The sequence below is a fragment of the Lagenorhynchus albirostris genome, chromosome 8 (genome assembly GCF_949774975.1).
Source record: "Lagenorhynchus albirostris chromosome 8, mLagAlb1.1, whole genome shotgun sequence".
NCBI lineage: Eukaryota > Metazoa > Chordata > Mammalia > Artiodactyla > Delphinidae > Lagenorhynchus > Lagenorhynchus albirostris.
In genome coordinates this window covers 70,984,555-71,001,773 of record NC_083102.1, presented here as the reverse complement: position 1 = coordinate 71,001,773, position 17,219 = coordinate 70,984,555, and the positions used below count along the sequence as shown (strand labels likewise).

General features: G+C 39.5%; 1 protein-coding gene across 1 annotated transcript in view; it reads right to left on the bottom strand.

Annotated features, from left to right (window-relative positions):
* HDAC9 (histone deacetylase 9) overlaps positions 1–17,219 on the bottom strand; it is a 586,393-nt gene that overhangs the window by 245,171 nt on the left and 324,003 nt on the right. Inside the window, exon 17 of the mRNA XM_060157126.1 lies at positions 13,826–13,933. Within this exon, the coding sequence (XP_060013109.1) occupies positions 13,826–13,933 (108 nt within the window). The remainder of the gene's footprint in view (positions 1–13,825; positions 13,934–17,219) is intronic.

The window sequence follows — 17,219 nt, the reverse complement described above, 5'->3', positions numbered from 1 at the left end:
TAGGGGCATAAGAGGGAGGCAGGGGGAGAAGAGGAAAGGCAGACGGTGTGGTCGGGGGGCCCCTCCAGAACCGCGGGATCAGGGGAAGTGCGCTGGCCATTTCCCCTGCCTACTCGGCCTTGGGAAGCCTGTGGGGCTTGAGGGTCTGGTCCCCTGCCTTCCGGGGCCCCCTTCAGCCACAGGGGTCCTAGGGGCATAGGAGGGAGGGTGGGGAAGAAGAAGAGAGGCCAATGGGGAGGGACCCTCCCAGATCAGAAGATGGGGGTGGGGAAATGTGCCTAGCATTTCCCCTGACCACTTTGGCTGAGGGAGCCAGCTGGGATCCAGTACCTGGTCCTCCACCCTCCAAGGCCAGAGGCACTCCTGGGCCCCTCCTGCTGTGTTGAGCCTAAGCCCCATGCCCCCCCGCCACCCCTGCCCAGGGATTTTTCCAGCCCTGTGGGTCCTAAACATAGGCCCTGCCCACAGCCAAAACCCAGCCCCTGACTAAACCCCACCCCCTACAGCCAAGGCCTTTTCTAGCTTTTCTTTTTACTTTTTCTTTTCTCTTTTATGTTATTGTGGTTCTGTTTTACATTCTGGTTGTTGTTTCATCTATATTTTAATTTTTTCTACCATATCTGTTAGTTTTCTAATCTTATTTTATTTTTTACTCTCTGTTATTTTTCTGCTCCTTTTTTTTTTCTGCCACCCTGCGCAGCTTGCGGGACCTTGGTTCACAAGCCGGGGGTCCAACCTGATCTTCTGCAGTAGGAGGTCCGAGTCGCAACTACTGGACTAACAGAGAACCTCAGACCCCAGGGAATATGCGTCAGAGTGAGGTCTCCCAGAGGTCCTCATCTTAGCAGCAAGACCCAGCAAAAGCACTTCGAAGAGGGAAGTTTATAGCAATTGAAGCTCACCTCAAGAAACAAGAAAAGTCTCAAGTAAACAATCTAACCTTACATGTAAAAAAACTAGAGAAAGAAGAACAAAGAAAACCTAAACTCAGTAGAAAGAAAGAAATCATAAAGATCAGAGCAGAAATAAATGAAATAAAAATGAAGAAAATAGCAAAGATCAATAAAACTAAAAGTTGGTTCTTTGAGAAGATACACAAAATTGATAAAACTTTAGCCAGACTCATCCAAAAAAAAAAAAAAGGCGGGGGGAGAGGATGCAAATCAATAAAATTAGAAATGAAAAAGGAGAAATCACAAGTGACACTGCAGAAATACAAAGGATTAAAAGAGACTACTACAAACAAGTATATGCCAATAAAATAGACAACCATGAAGAAATAAACAAATTCTTGGTAAGGTACAATTTTCCAAGACTGAACCAGGAAGAATTAGAAAATAAAGCAGACTTATCATAAGTCATGAAACTGAAACTGTAATTAAAAATCTTCCAACAAAAGAAGTCCTGGGCCAGATGGCATCACAGGCGAATTCTATCAAACATTTAGAGAAGAGCTAACTAACACCTATCCTTCTCAAACTCTTCCAAAAAACTGCAGAGGGAGGAACACTCCCAAATTTGTTCTACGAGGCCACCATCACCCTGATACCAAAATCTGACAAAGATATCACAAGAAAAGAAAATTATAGACCAATATCACTGATGAACATAGATGCATAAATCCTGAACAAATTACTAGCAAACAGAATCCAACAACATATTAAAAGGATCATACATCATGATCAAGTAGGATTTATCCTACGAATGCAAGGATTCCTCAGTATACGCAAATCAATCAACGTGATAAACAACACTAACAAACTGAAGAATAAAAACCATATGATCATCTTAATAGATGCAGAGAAAGCTTTTGACAAAATTCAATACCCATTTATGATAAAAACTCTCCAGAAAATGGGCACAGAGGGAACCTAGCTCAACAAAATAAAGGCCATATATGACAAACCCACAGCAAATATCATTCTCAATGGTGAAAAACTGAAAGCATTTCCTCGAAGATCAGGAACAAGACAAAGATGTCCACTCTTGCTACTCTTATTCAACATAGTTTGGAAGTCCTAGCCACAACAGTCAGAGAAGAAAAAAGAAATAAAAGGAATCCAAATTGGAAAAGAAGAAGTAAAACTGTCACTGTTTGCAGATGTATACATTAAAAATCCTGAATATGCCACCACAAAACTACTAGAGCTCATCAATGAATTTGGTAAAGTTGCAAGATACCAAATTAATGCACAGAAATCTCTTGCATTTCTATAAACTAACAACAAAAAATCAGAAGGAGAAATTAAGGAAACAATCCCATTTACCATCGCAACAAAAAGAATAAAATACCTAGGAATAAACCTGCCTGAGGAGGCAAATGACTTGTACTCATAAAACTATAAAACTGATGAAAGAAATCAAAGATGACATAAGCAGATGGAAAAATATACCATGTTATTGGATTGGAAGAATCAATATTGTGAAAATAACTATACTACCCAAAGCAATCTACAGATTCAACGCAATCCCTTATCTAACTACCAATGGCATTCTTCACGAAATTAGAACACAAAATTTTACAATCTGTATGGAAACACAAAAGACCCCGAATAGCCAAAGCAGTCTTGAGAAAGAAAAACGGAGCTGGAGTAATCAGGCTCCCAGAATTCAGACTATACTATAAAGCTACAGTAATCAAGACAGTATGGTACTGGCACAAAAACAGAAATATAGATCAATGGTACAGCATACAAAGCCCAGAGATAAACCCACACACATATGATCATGTAATTTATGACAAAGGAGGCAAGAACTTACAATGGAGAAAAGACAGCCTTTTCAATAAGTGGTGCTGGGAAAACTGGACAGCTACATGTAAAAGAATGAAATTAGAACACTCCCTAACACCATACATAAAAATAAACTCAATAGATAAAAGACCTAAATGTAAGACCAGACACCATAAAACTCTTAAGAGGAAAACACAGGAAAAACACTCTTTGACATAAATCACAGCAAGTTCTTTTTTGACCCACCTCCAACAGTAATGAAAATAAAAACAGAAATAAACAAAGGGGACTTAAGTAAACTTAAAAGCTTTTGCACAGCAAAGGAAACCATAAACAAGACGAAAAGACAACGCTCAAAAGGAGAGACAATATTTGCAAATGAAGCAATGGAGAAAGAATTAATCTCCAAAATATACAAACAGCTCATGGAGCTCAATATCAAAAAAACAAACAACCCAATTAAAAAATGGGCAGAAGGGCTTCCCTGGTGGCGCAGTGGTTGAGAGTCCGCCTGCTGATGCAGGGGACACGGGTTCGTGCCCTGGCCCAGGAAAATCCCACATGCCGCGGAGCAGCTAGGCTTGTGAGCCATGGCCGCTGAGCCTGCGCGTCCGGAGCCTGTGCTCCGCAACAGGAGAGGCCACAACAGTGAGAGGCCCGCGTACTGCAAAAAAAAAAAAAGAAGGGCAGAAGACCTAAACAGACATTTCACCAAAGAAGACATACAGATGGCCAAGAGGCACATAGAAAGATGCTCAATAGTACTAATTATTAAAGAAATGCAAATCAAAACTACAATGATGTATCACCTCACACCAGTCAGAATGGCCTTCATCAAAAAAGCTACAAACAATAAATGCTGGAGAGGGTGTGGAGAAAAGAGAACCCTTTTGCACTGTTGGTTGGAATGTAAATTGATAGTCACTATGGAGAACAGTATGAAGGTGCCTTAAAAATCTAAAAATAGAAATACCACATGACCCAGCAATCCCATTACTGGGCATGCACCCTGAGAAAACCATAATTCAAAAGGACATATGTACCCAAATGTTCACTGCAGCACTATTTACAACAGCCAGGACATGGAAACAATTTAAATGTCCAATGACAAATGAATGGATAATGAAGATGTGGTACATATATACAATGGAATATTACTCAGCCATGAAAAGGAACGAAATTGGGTCATTTGTAGAGATGTGGATGGACCTAGAGTCTGTCACACAGAGTGAAGTAAGCCAGAGAGAGAAAACCAAATATCATATATTAGTGCACATATGTGGAATCTACAAAAATGGTACAGATGTCCTATTTGCAGGGCAGGAACAGACGATGAACCTATTTGCAGATGAACCTATTTGCCGGGCAGGAATAGACGCACAGATGTAGAGAATGGACGTATGGACTCCGAGGGGAAAGGGAGGGTGGGACGAATTGGGAGATTAGGTTTGACATAAATACACTACCATGTGTAAACTAGATAGCTAGTGGGAACCTGCTGTATAGCACAGGGAGCTCAGCTCGGTGCTCTGTGATGACTTAGATGGGTGGGATGGGGGGGAGGGAGGTCCAAGAGGGAGGGGATATGGTTATACATATAGCTGATTCACTTCACTGTACTGCAGAAACTAACACAACATTGTAAAGCAATCATATTCCAATTTACAAAAATAAATAAAGTTATCATAAAATATTGGCTATAATACCTATGCTGCACATTATATCCTTATACTTTTATACCTAGAAGTTTGTACCTCTTAATCTCCTTCCGTTGTCTGACTCCTGTCCCCACTTGTAAACACTAGTTTATTTTCTGTATCTGTGAGTCTGTTTTGTTATATTTTCTTGTTTGATTTTTTTTAGATTCCCCAAACAAGTGAAAACATATAGTATTCGCCTTTCTCTAACTTACTTCACTAAGCATGATACCATCCAGCCCCATCCACATTGGTGCAAATGGCAAAATTTCATTCATTTTTACGGCTGAGTAATATCCCATTGTGTATATATACAACATTTTCTTTATCCATTCACCTGCTGATGGACACTTAGGTTATTTCCATATCTTGGCTATTATAAATAATGCTGCTATGAACATAGGGTTCAATGTATCTTTTTGATTTAGTGTTTTTGCTTTTTTGGATATATACCTAGGAGTAGAACTGCTGGATCCTATGGTAGTTCTATTTTTAATTTTCTGAGGAACCTCCATACTGTTTTCCATAGTGGCTGCACCAATTTACATTCCCACCAACAGTGTACATGGGTTCCCTCTTCTCCACATCCTCACCAACATTCATTATTTGTTGCCATTCTGACAGGTTTGAGGTGACATCTCATTGTGATTTTAATTTGCATTTTCCTTATGATTTGTGATATTGAGCATACTTTCATATAAGATTTGTAAACATTTAAAAATGTGAAAATGCCAAACACAGACAGAAGTGGAGAGCCCTGGAAATTCTTATGTGCTGCTGGTGGGGTTTGAAATTGGCACAATGACTTAGGTGTTTGTTCTCTATATGTCACCTTTTTTTGTTCCTCAACTCCTCCATTACACTGTCTTCTTTTAAGTTAAATAGGTATCCTCTAGTGTAGCATTTTAATTTCCTGGCCATTTCTTTGAATATATTTTTGAGTTATTTTCTTGCCTGTTGTCCAGTGGATTATACTTAGCATCTTAACTTTTAACAATCTAGTTCAGACATGAGCCACATTTTAACAGTATCCAAAAACTTTGTTTTGCTATTATATAGCTCCATTCCCAATCCCCTACTTCATGCTTCTACTGTTATACAAACTACATCTTTATACACTGACTTATGGTTATTGTTTTATGCAGTTGTCTTTTAAATCTGAGAGAAGAATAAGAGTTACAAACAAAAAATACAATTATACTATCAATTATATTTATTTATGTAGTTACTTTTACTGATGCTCATTATTTCTTCATGTGAATTCATGAGCTTCTTTGCATCTCTCATAATTTTATGTAGCAAACTGGGCATTTTAAGCAATATAATATGACAATTCTGGAAATCAGATTTTTACCACTCCCTAGGGTTTGTCATTGTTGCTTTGTTCGTTTGTTGATTCTTCTGAACTAATTCTATAAAGACTGTATTCTATGTTGAGTGTGGGACTGAAGTCTTTGTTTGCTTAACTCAGTGGTTGGTCAGTTAATAATCAGATAGAGATTTCCTTAAATGCCTGGAACCAACAGTCCCCAGCCTTTTATAAGGGGTCCTGCCCATGTGTGTTGGATACACTTTCAATACTGGGTCTGCGATCTGACAGCTCTTCCTTGGCCTTTACTTCTGGTTTGAGCAGAGCCTCAAAGTCAGCTTGAGATGAGACTTTAGGGCCTTTCAGTCTTTCCTGATGTGGTGTGAACACAGCCCTGAGTATGCACACAGCCCTATCAGACACATGACCTTCTAGATTCTTAGGAGTCTGATAGGGCTTGCCATAGCGCTTATGCACATCTCATTCCCCAGTTTTTTCTGGAAGCTTTTGGTTAGTTTGTTGTTTTCTCTACTGTTGTCCACCACTTCAGGCAGCCATAAGTTAATCAATTACCTTTAATTTTTTTCAACAAGTGCTTCTGAGGAAAGGCTTTTCACTCTAAGTCCAGACAAATAAAGACAACTTTGTAACTGGGGACTTGTACTGAAGGACCAGACAGGCCAAATAATGAAAATTTTCTGGGAATGAGGCTTTGAAGAAGCTTCAGCCCCATTCTGCCCTGTCTGGAGACTGCTAAATTATTGGTTTTCATTTGGAATGAGACTACTGGGGAGCTGGAAAGGGTTAAATGAGAAAGGGTGAATTAAAATACCACAAAGTTCACTGTTCTCATGAAGATTTAGCCAGTTTTCTTTTGAATACATGCTTCCTGAGATGTTACAAGCTTTTGGTTAATTTCCTGGGTTTTTAAAATAATTAATTCTAATTCTGTGAAAAGTGCCATTGGTAAATTGATAGGGATTTGCACTGAATCTGTAGATTGCTTTGTGTAGTAGAGCCATTTTCACAACGTTGATTCTTCCTATCCAAGAACATGGCAAATCTCTCCATCTGTCTGTGTTGTCTTTGATTTCTTTCACCAGTATCTTTAGTTTTCTGAGTACAGGTCATTTTCCTCTCTAGGTAGGTTTATTCCTAGGTAGTTTATTCTTTTTGTTGCAATGGTAAATGGAACTGTTTCCTTAATTTCTCTTTCTGATTTTTCATTGTTAGTGTATAGGAATGCAAGAGATTGTATCCTACAACTTTACCAAATTCACTGATGAGCTCTACTAGTTTTGTGGTGGCATCTTTACGATTTTCTATGTACAATATCATGCCATCTGCCAACAGTGACAGTTTTACTTCTTCTTTTCCAATTTGGATTCCTTTTATTTCTTTTTCTTCTCTGCCATGACTAGGACTTCCAAAACTATGCTGAATAACAGTGGTGAGAGTGGACATCCTTGTCTTGTTCCTGCTCTTAGAGGAAATGCTTTCAGTTTTTCACCGTTGAGAATGATGCTTGCTACAGGTTTCTCACATATGGCCTTTATTATGTTGAGGTAGTTTCCCTCTATGCCCACTTTCTGGAGAGTTTTTGTCATAAATGGGTGTTGAATTTTGTCAACAGCTTTTTCTGGATCTATTGAGATGATCATATGGTTTTGATTCTTCAATTTGTTAGTGTGGTGTGTCACGCCAATTGATTTGCGTATATTGAAGAATATTTGTATCCCTGGGATAAATCCCACTTGATAATGATGTATGATCCTTTTAATATGTTGTTGGATTCTGTTTGCTAGTATTTTGTTGAGGATTTTTGTGTCTATGTTCATCAGTGATATCGTCTGTAATTTTCTTTTTTTTCCTATCAAATTACCAATGGCATTTTTCACAGAATTAGAACAAAAAAATTTTACAATTTGTATGGAAACACAAAAGACTGCGAATAGCCAAAGCAATCTTAAGAAAGAAAAACGGAGCTGGAGGAATCAGGCTCCCTGACTTCAGGCTATACTGCAAAGCTACAGTCATCAAGACACTATGGTTGATAGCACAAAAGAAGAAATATAGATCAATGGAACAGGATAGAAAGCCCAGAGATAAATCCACGCACCTATGGTAACCTAATCTATGACAAAGGCGGCAAGAATATAGAATGGAGAAAAGACAATCTCTTCAATAAGTAGTGCTGGGAAAACTGGAGAGCTACATGTAAAAGAATGAAATTAGAACATTCCCTAACACCATACACAAAAATAAACTCAAAATGGATTACAGACCTAAATGTAAGGCCACACGCTATAAAGCTCCTAGAGGAAAACATAGGCAGAACACCCTTTGACATAAATCACAGCAAGATTTTTTTGACCCACCGCCCAGAGTAATGAAAATAAAAACAAAAATAAATGGGACCTAATGAAACTTAAAAGCTTTTGCAGAGCAAAGGGAACCATAAACAAGAGGAAAAGATAATCCTCAGAATGGGAGAAAATATTTGCAAATGAAGCAACTGACAAGGGATTAATCTCCAAAATATACAAACAGTTCATGCAGCTCAGTATAAAAAAAACAAACAACCTAATTAAAAAATGGGCAAAAGACCTAAATAGACATTTCTCCAAAGAAGACATACAGATGGCCAACAAACACATGAAAAGATGCTCAACATCACTAATTATTAGAGAAATACAAATCAAAATTACAACGAGATATCACCTCACACCAGTCAGAATGGCCATCCCCCCAAAATCTACAAACAATAAATGCTGGAGAGGGTATGGAGAAAAGGGAACCCTCTTACACTGTTGGTAGGAATGTAAATTGGTACAGCCACTATGGAGGACAGTATGGAGGTTCCTTAAAAAACTAAAAATAGAACTACCATATGACCCAACAATCCCACTCCTGGGCATATACCTGGAGAATAATTCAAAAGATACATGTACCCCAATGTTCACTGCAGCAATATTTACAATAGCCAGGACATGGAAGCAACCTAAATATCCATCAACAGAGGAATGGATAAAGAAGATGTGGTACATATATACAATGGAATATTACTCAGCCATAAAAAGGAACGAAATCGGGTCATGTGTAGGGACGTGGATGGACCTAGAGACTGTCATACAGAGTGAATTAAGTCAGAAAAACAAATACCATATATTAATGCATATATGTGGAATCTAGAAAAATGGTATAGATGAACTTATCTGCAAAGCAGAAATAGAGACACAGACATAGAGAACAAACATATGGATACCAAGGTGGGGAAGGGAGGTGGGAGGGATTGGGAGATTGGGATTGACATATATACACTACTATGTATAAAACAGATAACTAATGAGAACAGACCGTATAGCACAGGGAACTCTACTCATTGTTCTGTGGTGACCTAAATGGGAAGGAAATCCAAGGAAGAGGGGATACACGTATATATGTGGCCAATTCGCTTTGCTGTACAGTAGAAACTAACACAACATTGTAAAGGAACTATACTCCAACAAAAGATTTTTAAAAATTAATTCTGATAAATTTTGCCAGTTTTATCACTGATTTCATGGAGTGAAGAATTTTCAGAGGTTTAAACTGTTATTTTTGCTGATGTCATTGTGGCACAATGACTTCGGAATTCTACCTTGCATTACTCTCTGAAATTTATTATATTTCTATCCTAGGAGCTTACCATTTTACTCTTAGTTATGTCATAGTTCAAGAGTGTTCACAGCAGCACTGATCAAAAGAGCAAAAACCTGTAAACAACTATACTGTCCAACAGAAGAATGAATAAACAAATTATGATGTACAAGGAAAATGAATAAATCACAGCTATGTAAATAGGATAAATCCTCATAACATGATTTTAAGTTGGGGGAGAGAAATCTGAGGAATAAAACATTCAATAAGATTCCATTTTTTATAAAGATCTACAACATATGGTTAACACTATTAAAGGGAAAGGAATAATTTAAAAAATACAACAGATTAATAATTACTCCTGGGTCAAAAGATAGGAATGAGATAAGTACTGAAAGAACTTTAATAGTGTTAGCACAGTACTATTTCTTTAGTTGGATGAAGGGCTCACATCCAACCATATTATTATGATTTGTAAGTTATTAATGTAACTCATTTTTTTGTATGTATTGTTTTACAGTAATAAAAAGGAAAGAATCTAGACTATTTTAAAAAGATAGCTTTAACCCCTTTTTTCTTACATATTTGTGCCACCTCTACAAGAAATTCCTTATAAAGTGTTGAAAGAGAAGAGAGAATTGTGACACTTACAGGCTTTGCCATTTATTAAACTGTGTGCAGGATCTTAAAAAGTTACTTGATGTCTCTGAGCTGGTATCCTATTGGTGGTACTTACTTTTGGTGGACACTGTGAGAATAATGACAAATTACATGTAAACTGTCCAATCTATAGTAGATACTTAATGAATGGCAGGTATTATTAGCAACACGATATCACAATATCCATTCAAACAGTAAAGAAATCCATACATTTTTCAGATAACCAGATGGGAATTTTCTTGACAAAAATTTCCAGACAACTAAAGCAATTTTTACTGTTTTATGAAATTACGCATTGCCAAAATGGCATCAAAGGGCATTCTTATAGTAAAGCTAGATAACTGTTGAATCATTTTTTCCCCAGATATATTGAAGCATAACTGACAAATAAAAATTGTATACTTTAAGGTAACATATTTGGCACCATTTTTTGAACAAAATATTGAATATTTATAACTTGAAAAATGCTCATCTTTTAAAGATATTTCTATTTCTAGACATACTTCCTTAAATGACCTTTAGAACAATAAAACCATTTTGAGATAACTATTCTTCCAATTATAGTTTCCAAAACAACAAACATGTCAGCATTTCCAGAATATTTATGTTCCCTAGTTCTAGATTCTGAGAAATAGCCAACTTGGGTATTTGTAGGTTTGAGAAATTTCCACTTGCATGGATTTTTTAAAATATCTTGTTAAAAACCTGGAAAACTTGAAAGTCCCCATAATTTCCACTGAACTCCACTGAGCATGTCCATGCTGTGCAAAAAATACACCCACTTACTGCTGTAGTTTGCTGCACACGCTTAGTTTAAGCATCAACATGAGACCCACTCCCTGTGCCTGGATTATACCTCTAATTCCTTTAGCCCATTAGTATCTGCAGGTGAAGAAAGGACAGAACCTGTCAAAAGTTAGGGGAACAATCATGATCAAGCTTAATATCAAGGAAAAATTCCAGGTAATGAAATTTGCCTTTGGCATTTTCCTTGTTTGGGCGCCCTTATTATCTCCTAGGTCCCCAGCCCCTAAGAGTTTGGTGACCTCCCTCCAGCTATCTCGAACCTCTCAGTTCAGCACCCCATCCAGGCCCACCCTATTTGAAATAAAGCTCTTAATTCTTCTCTAATTTCCAAGCAAAATGAGTGCAGACTCACAAAATGCAGTCTTTCAATATGTCAATGTTGTCTCAAGTTATAGATTTACTGGGAGAAAGAGGTAGAACATGTGAGAACTGAATGTAGATGCAGAAAATGATAAACAAAACACTGAAGTTTTCTTTGTTCACATCTCTTATCAGAGGATAACTTACCAGTGTCCTCAAATAAGCTTCCCTATTTTCTTCCTACATCTGAATGAAGTGACTCCACAGCCATGAGTGCTAATGCTCCTGGCCAGCAGGTGTACCTGTCCAGTCATACTGGAGTCTGGAACAGGTAGACACTGAGTAACATTTTTGGTTAGCTAGAGGTCCCTGAACATGGCTATCTACCACAATTCTTGGCTATCTACAGTGGCATTCCCATAGGCCTCATCAAATTATTAGCAATAAAAGGATTCAGTCTCTTGGTCTGTCAGCACTAGTCCATTTGTTATGGTCCTGCCTGTCTTGGACTTTTACTTTGGGCTAACAATCAGAAAGATAAACCAGCTATACTGTCTGGAATATTCAGCAAAGGAAGGTGAAATCAGTTGTGGAATATCTACTATTTGGTACGTCATGGTGTATATAACTGATAACCAGATCCACTTCTCATTTGCAAATAGCTCAGAATGTCAAAACCAGGTACAACCTTCAACATTATCAATTCTACCCTACTGATTTTGTGGAACGAGATACTGAGGCCCAGAGATATTAAGTGATCTGCCACAAGTGACACAGAATGTAAGTGGCAGAGCCTGGATCAATGTTTCTTGATTTTTATGCTGGCTCTTTTTCCCTATTCTTCTCTTTTTTAATCATACTTGCTGATTTCTCAACCAAGGGGAGGAAAAGCATTTGTATGAATCCTTGATCTTAACATAAACAGCCAATGCTAGTTAGTACAGCTGGTGGTCAGCATGTCCATACTATATATTGTTGACACTCTGTTTGTAACTGGCTATTTTAAATGACTACCTCCCAAAAAATATAATTAGGTTTTTGTTCAACACTCTTCACACATACATTTGGTAATTCTGCACTCTGTGAGGTTAATAGCAATGATGATTTTGAGTGTAACAGGTGGGCATTCTACTTGAGAAGGTTTCAGAATTACTGATTAAACTTCAACAAAATCAAAACAATTAGAAACTGAAATGCTAACAATCATTTTTGTTTTTTATTAAGTGGGTCTGTGCTGGCATAATCTTTTAAAAATTATAATATTGTGGCCTGGCTGTTATCTGTCATTTGAATTCTTCTGAAAATAAGACTTAAATACTTCTTTTAAAATGTCAATTGATTCTAGTGCTACAAGTGACACATTCAAACAGGAAGAATTATTCCTCAAGTGCTACTGGGAGAGAGCCAAAACCTCTCCATAAGGCTGATTTCTTTCTTCTTTTCAATAAATAGCTCATTATCAAAGGTAAAGACTGAGTATTAAGCACCACATTAATGGCCTAAGAAATCTCCTGAGATGAGCAATTAATATCCTAATGCTGATCGTGTCAACTTAACATGAGGTGCATATATATATATATATATATATATTTTTTTTTTTTTTTTAAATATAGCCCACCTTATCATAATGCTATTTCTGTAGGTTTTGACTTAAAGAGTTAGAGCAAAGACTTCTGGGGCAGACAATGTGTTGTAAAGTGCACATTCCTACCCTGCATTTTTAATCACAAGTGAAATAGTCAGGTGTAATTGAATAAAAATTCATTAGGCATAAAAAAAATAATCCTAATTAGATTTTATTTTAGATGAACAAAACTCACAGTGCCTATATTGTTGGTTACAATATATTTCCCCTAAGCCCCACAATTGCTAAAAATACCAAATCAATCACTGCCCAGATTTCATTATGAAGTGTGTGAACCAGTGCATTAAAGAGCTATGTTAGCACCAACAAAGTTTATTGGGGCAACTGCATTCAAGATGCACATGGTATACCTTTAAATAGCACTGTTAAAATACCAAATAAAGTGTCAACGTCTGTCAGGTCTCTGGCTTTTATAAATTGTTTAGACTGGGAAACGTTGGGGTTTGGACATTGTTCTTTTCACATGATGTAGAAAAGAAGAGACCATAAAAAGAAAAGAACAATAAAGCGTAGTTCATTTCTGAAGTTCTTTCATGGAAAAACATACTCTGGATCATTACCCTTCTAGTCAACAATTTCCTTCTTCCTCCCAATCCTTCCCATCTGATATTTACCTTTCTCCCCACCCCCACCCCCTTCTCTCTGGGTGGTATTCTGAGCTTATACACAGTACTCAGTAATCATATGTTTTATGTCGCTTCAAAAGAGAATCCCAGGAGGGCATGACTGGTATGTATATACTGGGTATTTTTAACCTGGACCATAGCTTTACTCACCATTTCTATGCTCTTAAAAATACATCAGAGTGCCCTAACCGCAGAGTTTCCCCAAGGAGAGGAAGGCCCTGGGAGCACGATCAGCTACTACCTACCTAAACACTAGTTATTATCACACCTTAGTGGCCATCTCTTTGCCCTCCTCCCTCCGCCCCTTTCCTTTTATTACCACACCACACTCCCCACAATTCCCAAACAACAACATCTCTGTTTCAGCGTCTTCTCTGGATTTCCCACACTTAATGCAATCCAGACCTCACCTTCAGCTCTCCTGAGGCCACTTTGGAAGCCAGCTCGATGACACAGCCAACAGCCATGCGTGCAGCACCGGACGAGTGCAGCTCATTCCAAATGGTGTCACTGTCCACCTGAGCAAACAGTGAGCAGAGCCCGCAGAAGAGAGAGGGAGAGAAGGAGAAGGAGAAGGAGTAGATGAAAGAGGGAGGGGGGAGGAAGGGAGTTCAGGAGAGGGGAGAGAGAGAGAAAGCAAATTTGTGAGGAAGGGCTGGCACAGTAACAGCCTATGTACAATAACATTAGTCTTCCGTCTTGGCCAGCTGAAAAGGCCTTCTGCACACGGCTTTGCTTATACTTTTTCTCTACACTGACTTCTCCAATGGAAACACATTCCTGCCATGCCTCACTGCCATTCCCTGTTTAGATTTCTCATTACAAACAGCATTACATAGGCCAGATCTGGCGTAGCTACAGGCTTGCTAGAAACCAGGCCCCAGTAGTAGATAGAGTAAAAGCTAAGAGCACTTAGCTATACATAAAAATCGGATTTGCAAGTGCTAGAGGGGGAAAATTCAAATACCTTTCTGGCTGCAGGTTTACGGGGAGCCAAAAACAATTATTAGGCAGGTAGCAGTAGCAGTCAGTGAGTGGGAAGGAGCAACCGCAGTTCAGGTTCTCCAACTAAATGGAGGGAGTGTGTGGTCCTCACACTTAAAATATTCTCAACACTCAACTGCAGGGAGAGATTTGACTTTCAAAGTAGAAGCTTAACATTTAGTACAGCTTGGCAGCTAGTCTTAGTGCAAACTAGTATTATTAAAATTAGATAGGCCATTAAAATATATGGTTGCTCCTATACTAGAGAACATTATTATCAAAACAAAGCATGAACCAATATTTTGGATTTACCTTTATAAAATGCTGTTTACTCTTTTTTGTGCACACATTAAGAGAACATTTACGACAAGGACAAGAAAAGTGCAATAGTAGTGGTTTATAATTGTCATATATGTTACATATCTTTTTTTTTTTTTTTTTTTGCAGTACGCGGGCCTCTCACTGCTGTGGCCTCTCCCGTTGCGGAGCACAGGCTCCGGACGCACAGGCTCAGCGGCCATGGCTCACGGGCCCAGCCGCTCCGCGGCATGTGGGATCTTCCCGGACCGGGGCACGAACCCGTGTCCCCTGCATCGGCAGGCGGACTCTCAACCATTGCGCCACCAGGGAAGCCCTATGTTACATAATTTTAATGTATAAATATGTCATAATATAAAAAAATAACAGTATCAAGCTGTAGAAGTCTATTATTTTAGGACACAGTTGGAGCACTGGGAAATGCAATAAAAAAATTTGTGCAAATATCAAGACGTCTCAAATGGCTCAAAGAAGGGAACTCTGACACAAAATACAGAATTTTTTTAAAAAGAAGAACTAAAGTGAAGAGGCCTAATGACAGGGAACAAACACAATAAATAATAACTCATTCACAACGCACTAAGCAGTTTCCTAAGCATTTTCACATGCTTTTTGTCATGAGGGCCTTAACAACTTAAATTCTGTTAAGAGCAATGAGTAAATACATAATAAATGAGAACACTAAATAAATAAATAGAATATTAAGATTCTCCCAACAACAGCAAAGTGGTAAAGAGAGAAGATTCTGGAATTAAACTGTCCAGGTGAAATTATGACTTCACCACTAAAAGGTGATTGACAATGGGCAATCAATTAATTAACAACTCTGTGCTTTGATTCTCTTACCAATGAAATAGCAGCTTTTTGAAGTGCCATCTGCATATGAGGTTGGGGAGGATTAAATGAGTACGTGATATGCAACTGTTAGCTACTACTATTTCAGCTACTACGCTCATTTTTGTAATGCCTAACACATAGTTGAGGCCTAAGAAGTGGTTACTGAATGAACATACTGTGGCTTAGAGTGGCTACCCAGAAGGTCTGAGGACCCTCACACAGAGCTCTGACCCTAACACATGCCTGTCTACCATACTACTGAAATAACACTTACTTTCTAAGAACATTCAGCCCATGTCATAGTCAACACCATCATGGTCAACACTATCAACTAAAAAGTAAAGGAATCATCAAATGAACCCTAGAACCTAATCATTTACCCTCTAAACTGAGACTTTTATTCTTTTACTAAACCACTGTAAGTAAGTAGTTATTTGAGCTTCATGAGGATACAGCCTTCAGGAAAATGGCTGTTCAAGCTAAAAAATAAAAACCAACATTGAGGGGAATCGGGAAGATGGCGGAAGAGTAAGACGCGGAGATCACCTTCCTCCCCACAAATACACCAGAAATACATCTACACGTGGAACAACTCCTACAGAACACCTACTGAACGCTGGCAGAAGATCTCAGACCTCCCAAAAGGCAAGAAACTCCCCACGTACCTGGGTAGGGCAAAAGAAAAAAGAATAAACAGACAAAAGAATAGGGACGGGACCTGCAGCAGTGGGAGGGAGCTGTGAAAGAGGAAAAGTTTCCACACACTAGGAAGCCCCTTCGCGGGCGGAGACTGCGAGCGGCGGAGGGGGGAAGCTTCGGACGCGGAGGAGAGCATAGCAACAGAGGTGCGGAGGGCAAGGCGGAGAGATTCCCGCACAGAGGATCAGTGTTGCCCACCAGTCACCAGCCCGAGAGGCTTGTCTGCTCACCCACCGGGATGGGCGGGGGGCTGGGAGCTGAGGCTCGGGCTTCCGTCGTTGCGCAGGGTGAACGCTGGGGTTGGCGGTGTGAACACAGCCTGCAGGGGGTTAGTGCACCACACTAGCCGAGAGGGAGTCCGGGGAAAACTCTGTACCTGCTGAAGAGGCAAGAGACTTTTTCTTCCCTCTTTGTTTCCTGGTGCGCGAGGAGAGGGGATTAAGAGTGCTGCTTAAAGAAGCTCCAGAGACAGGCGCAAGCTGCAGCTAAAAGCGCGGACCCCAGAGGTGGGCATGAGACGCTAAGGCTGCTGCCGCAACCAAGAAGCCTGTGTGCGAGCACAGGTCACTCTCCACACCTCCCTTCCAGGGAGCCTGCGCAGCCCGCCACTGCCAGGTGTAAGGCCAACTGGCCCGAGGCAGGGGAACACAATCAGATTCACAGGTTGCATCAGACCGAAATTCTCCGGACCACCCAGTTCCAGGAACTGACCTGGGGACTTTGAACCCAGCCCAGCTTTCCCGCCTTTCGAGGGGCGGGACCAACGGTCCCCCAGGATACCCGAAAAGACCACCAAATAAGGAATACCCTGCGCCCTCCCAGATTCACCACACCCCTTTCCCTTCTTCCCCTATAAAATCTTGCCCAACCCTCGCCCGGGTGCGACTTCTCTGGCCCCTTTCTCTCGGACCAGTGAACCTCGCCCGGGAGCGCTTCCTAATAAAGCTCACTTAAAGCTTTCCTCTG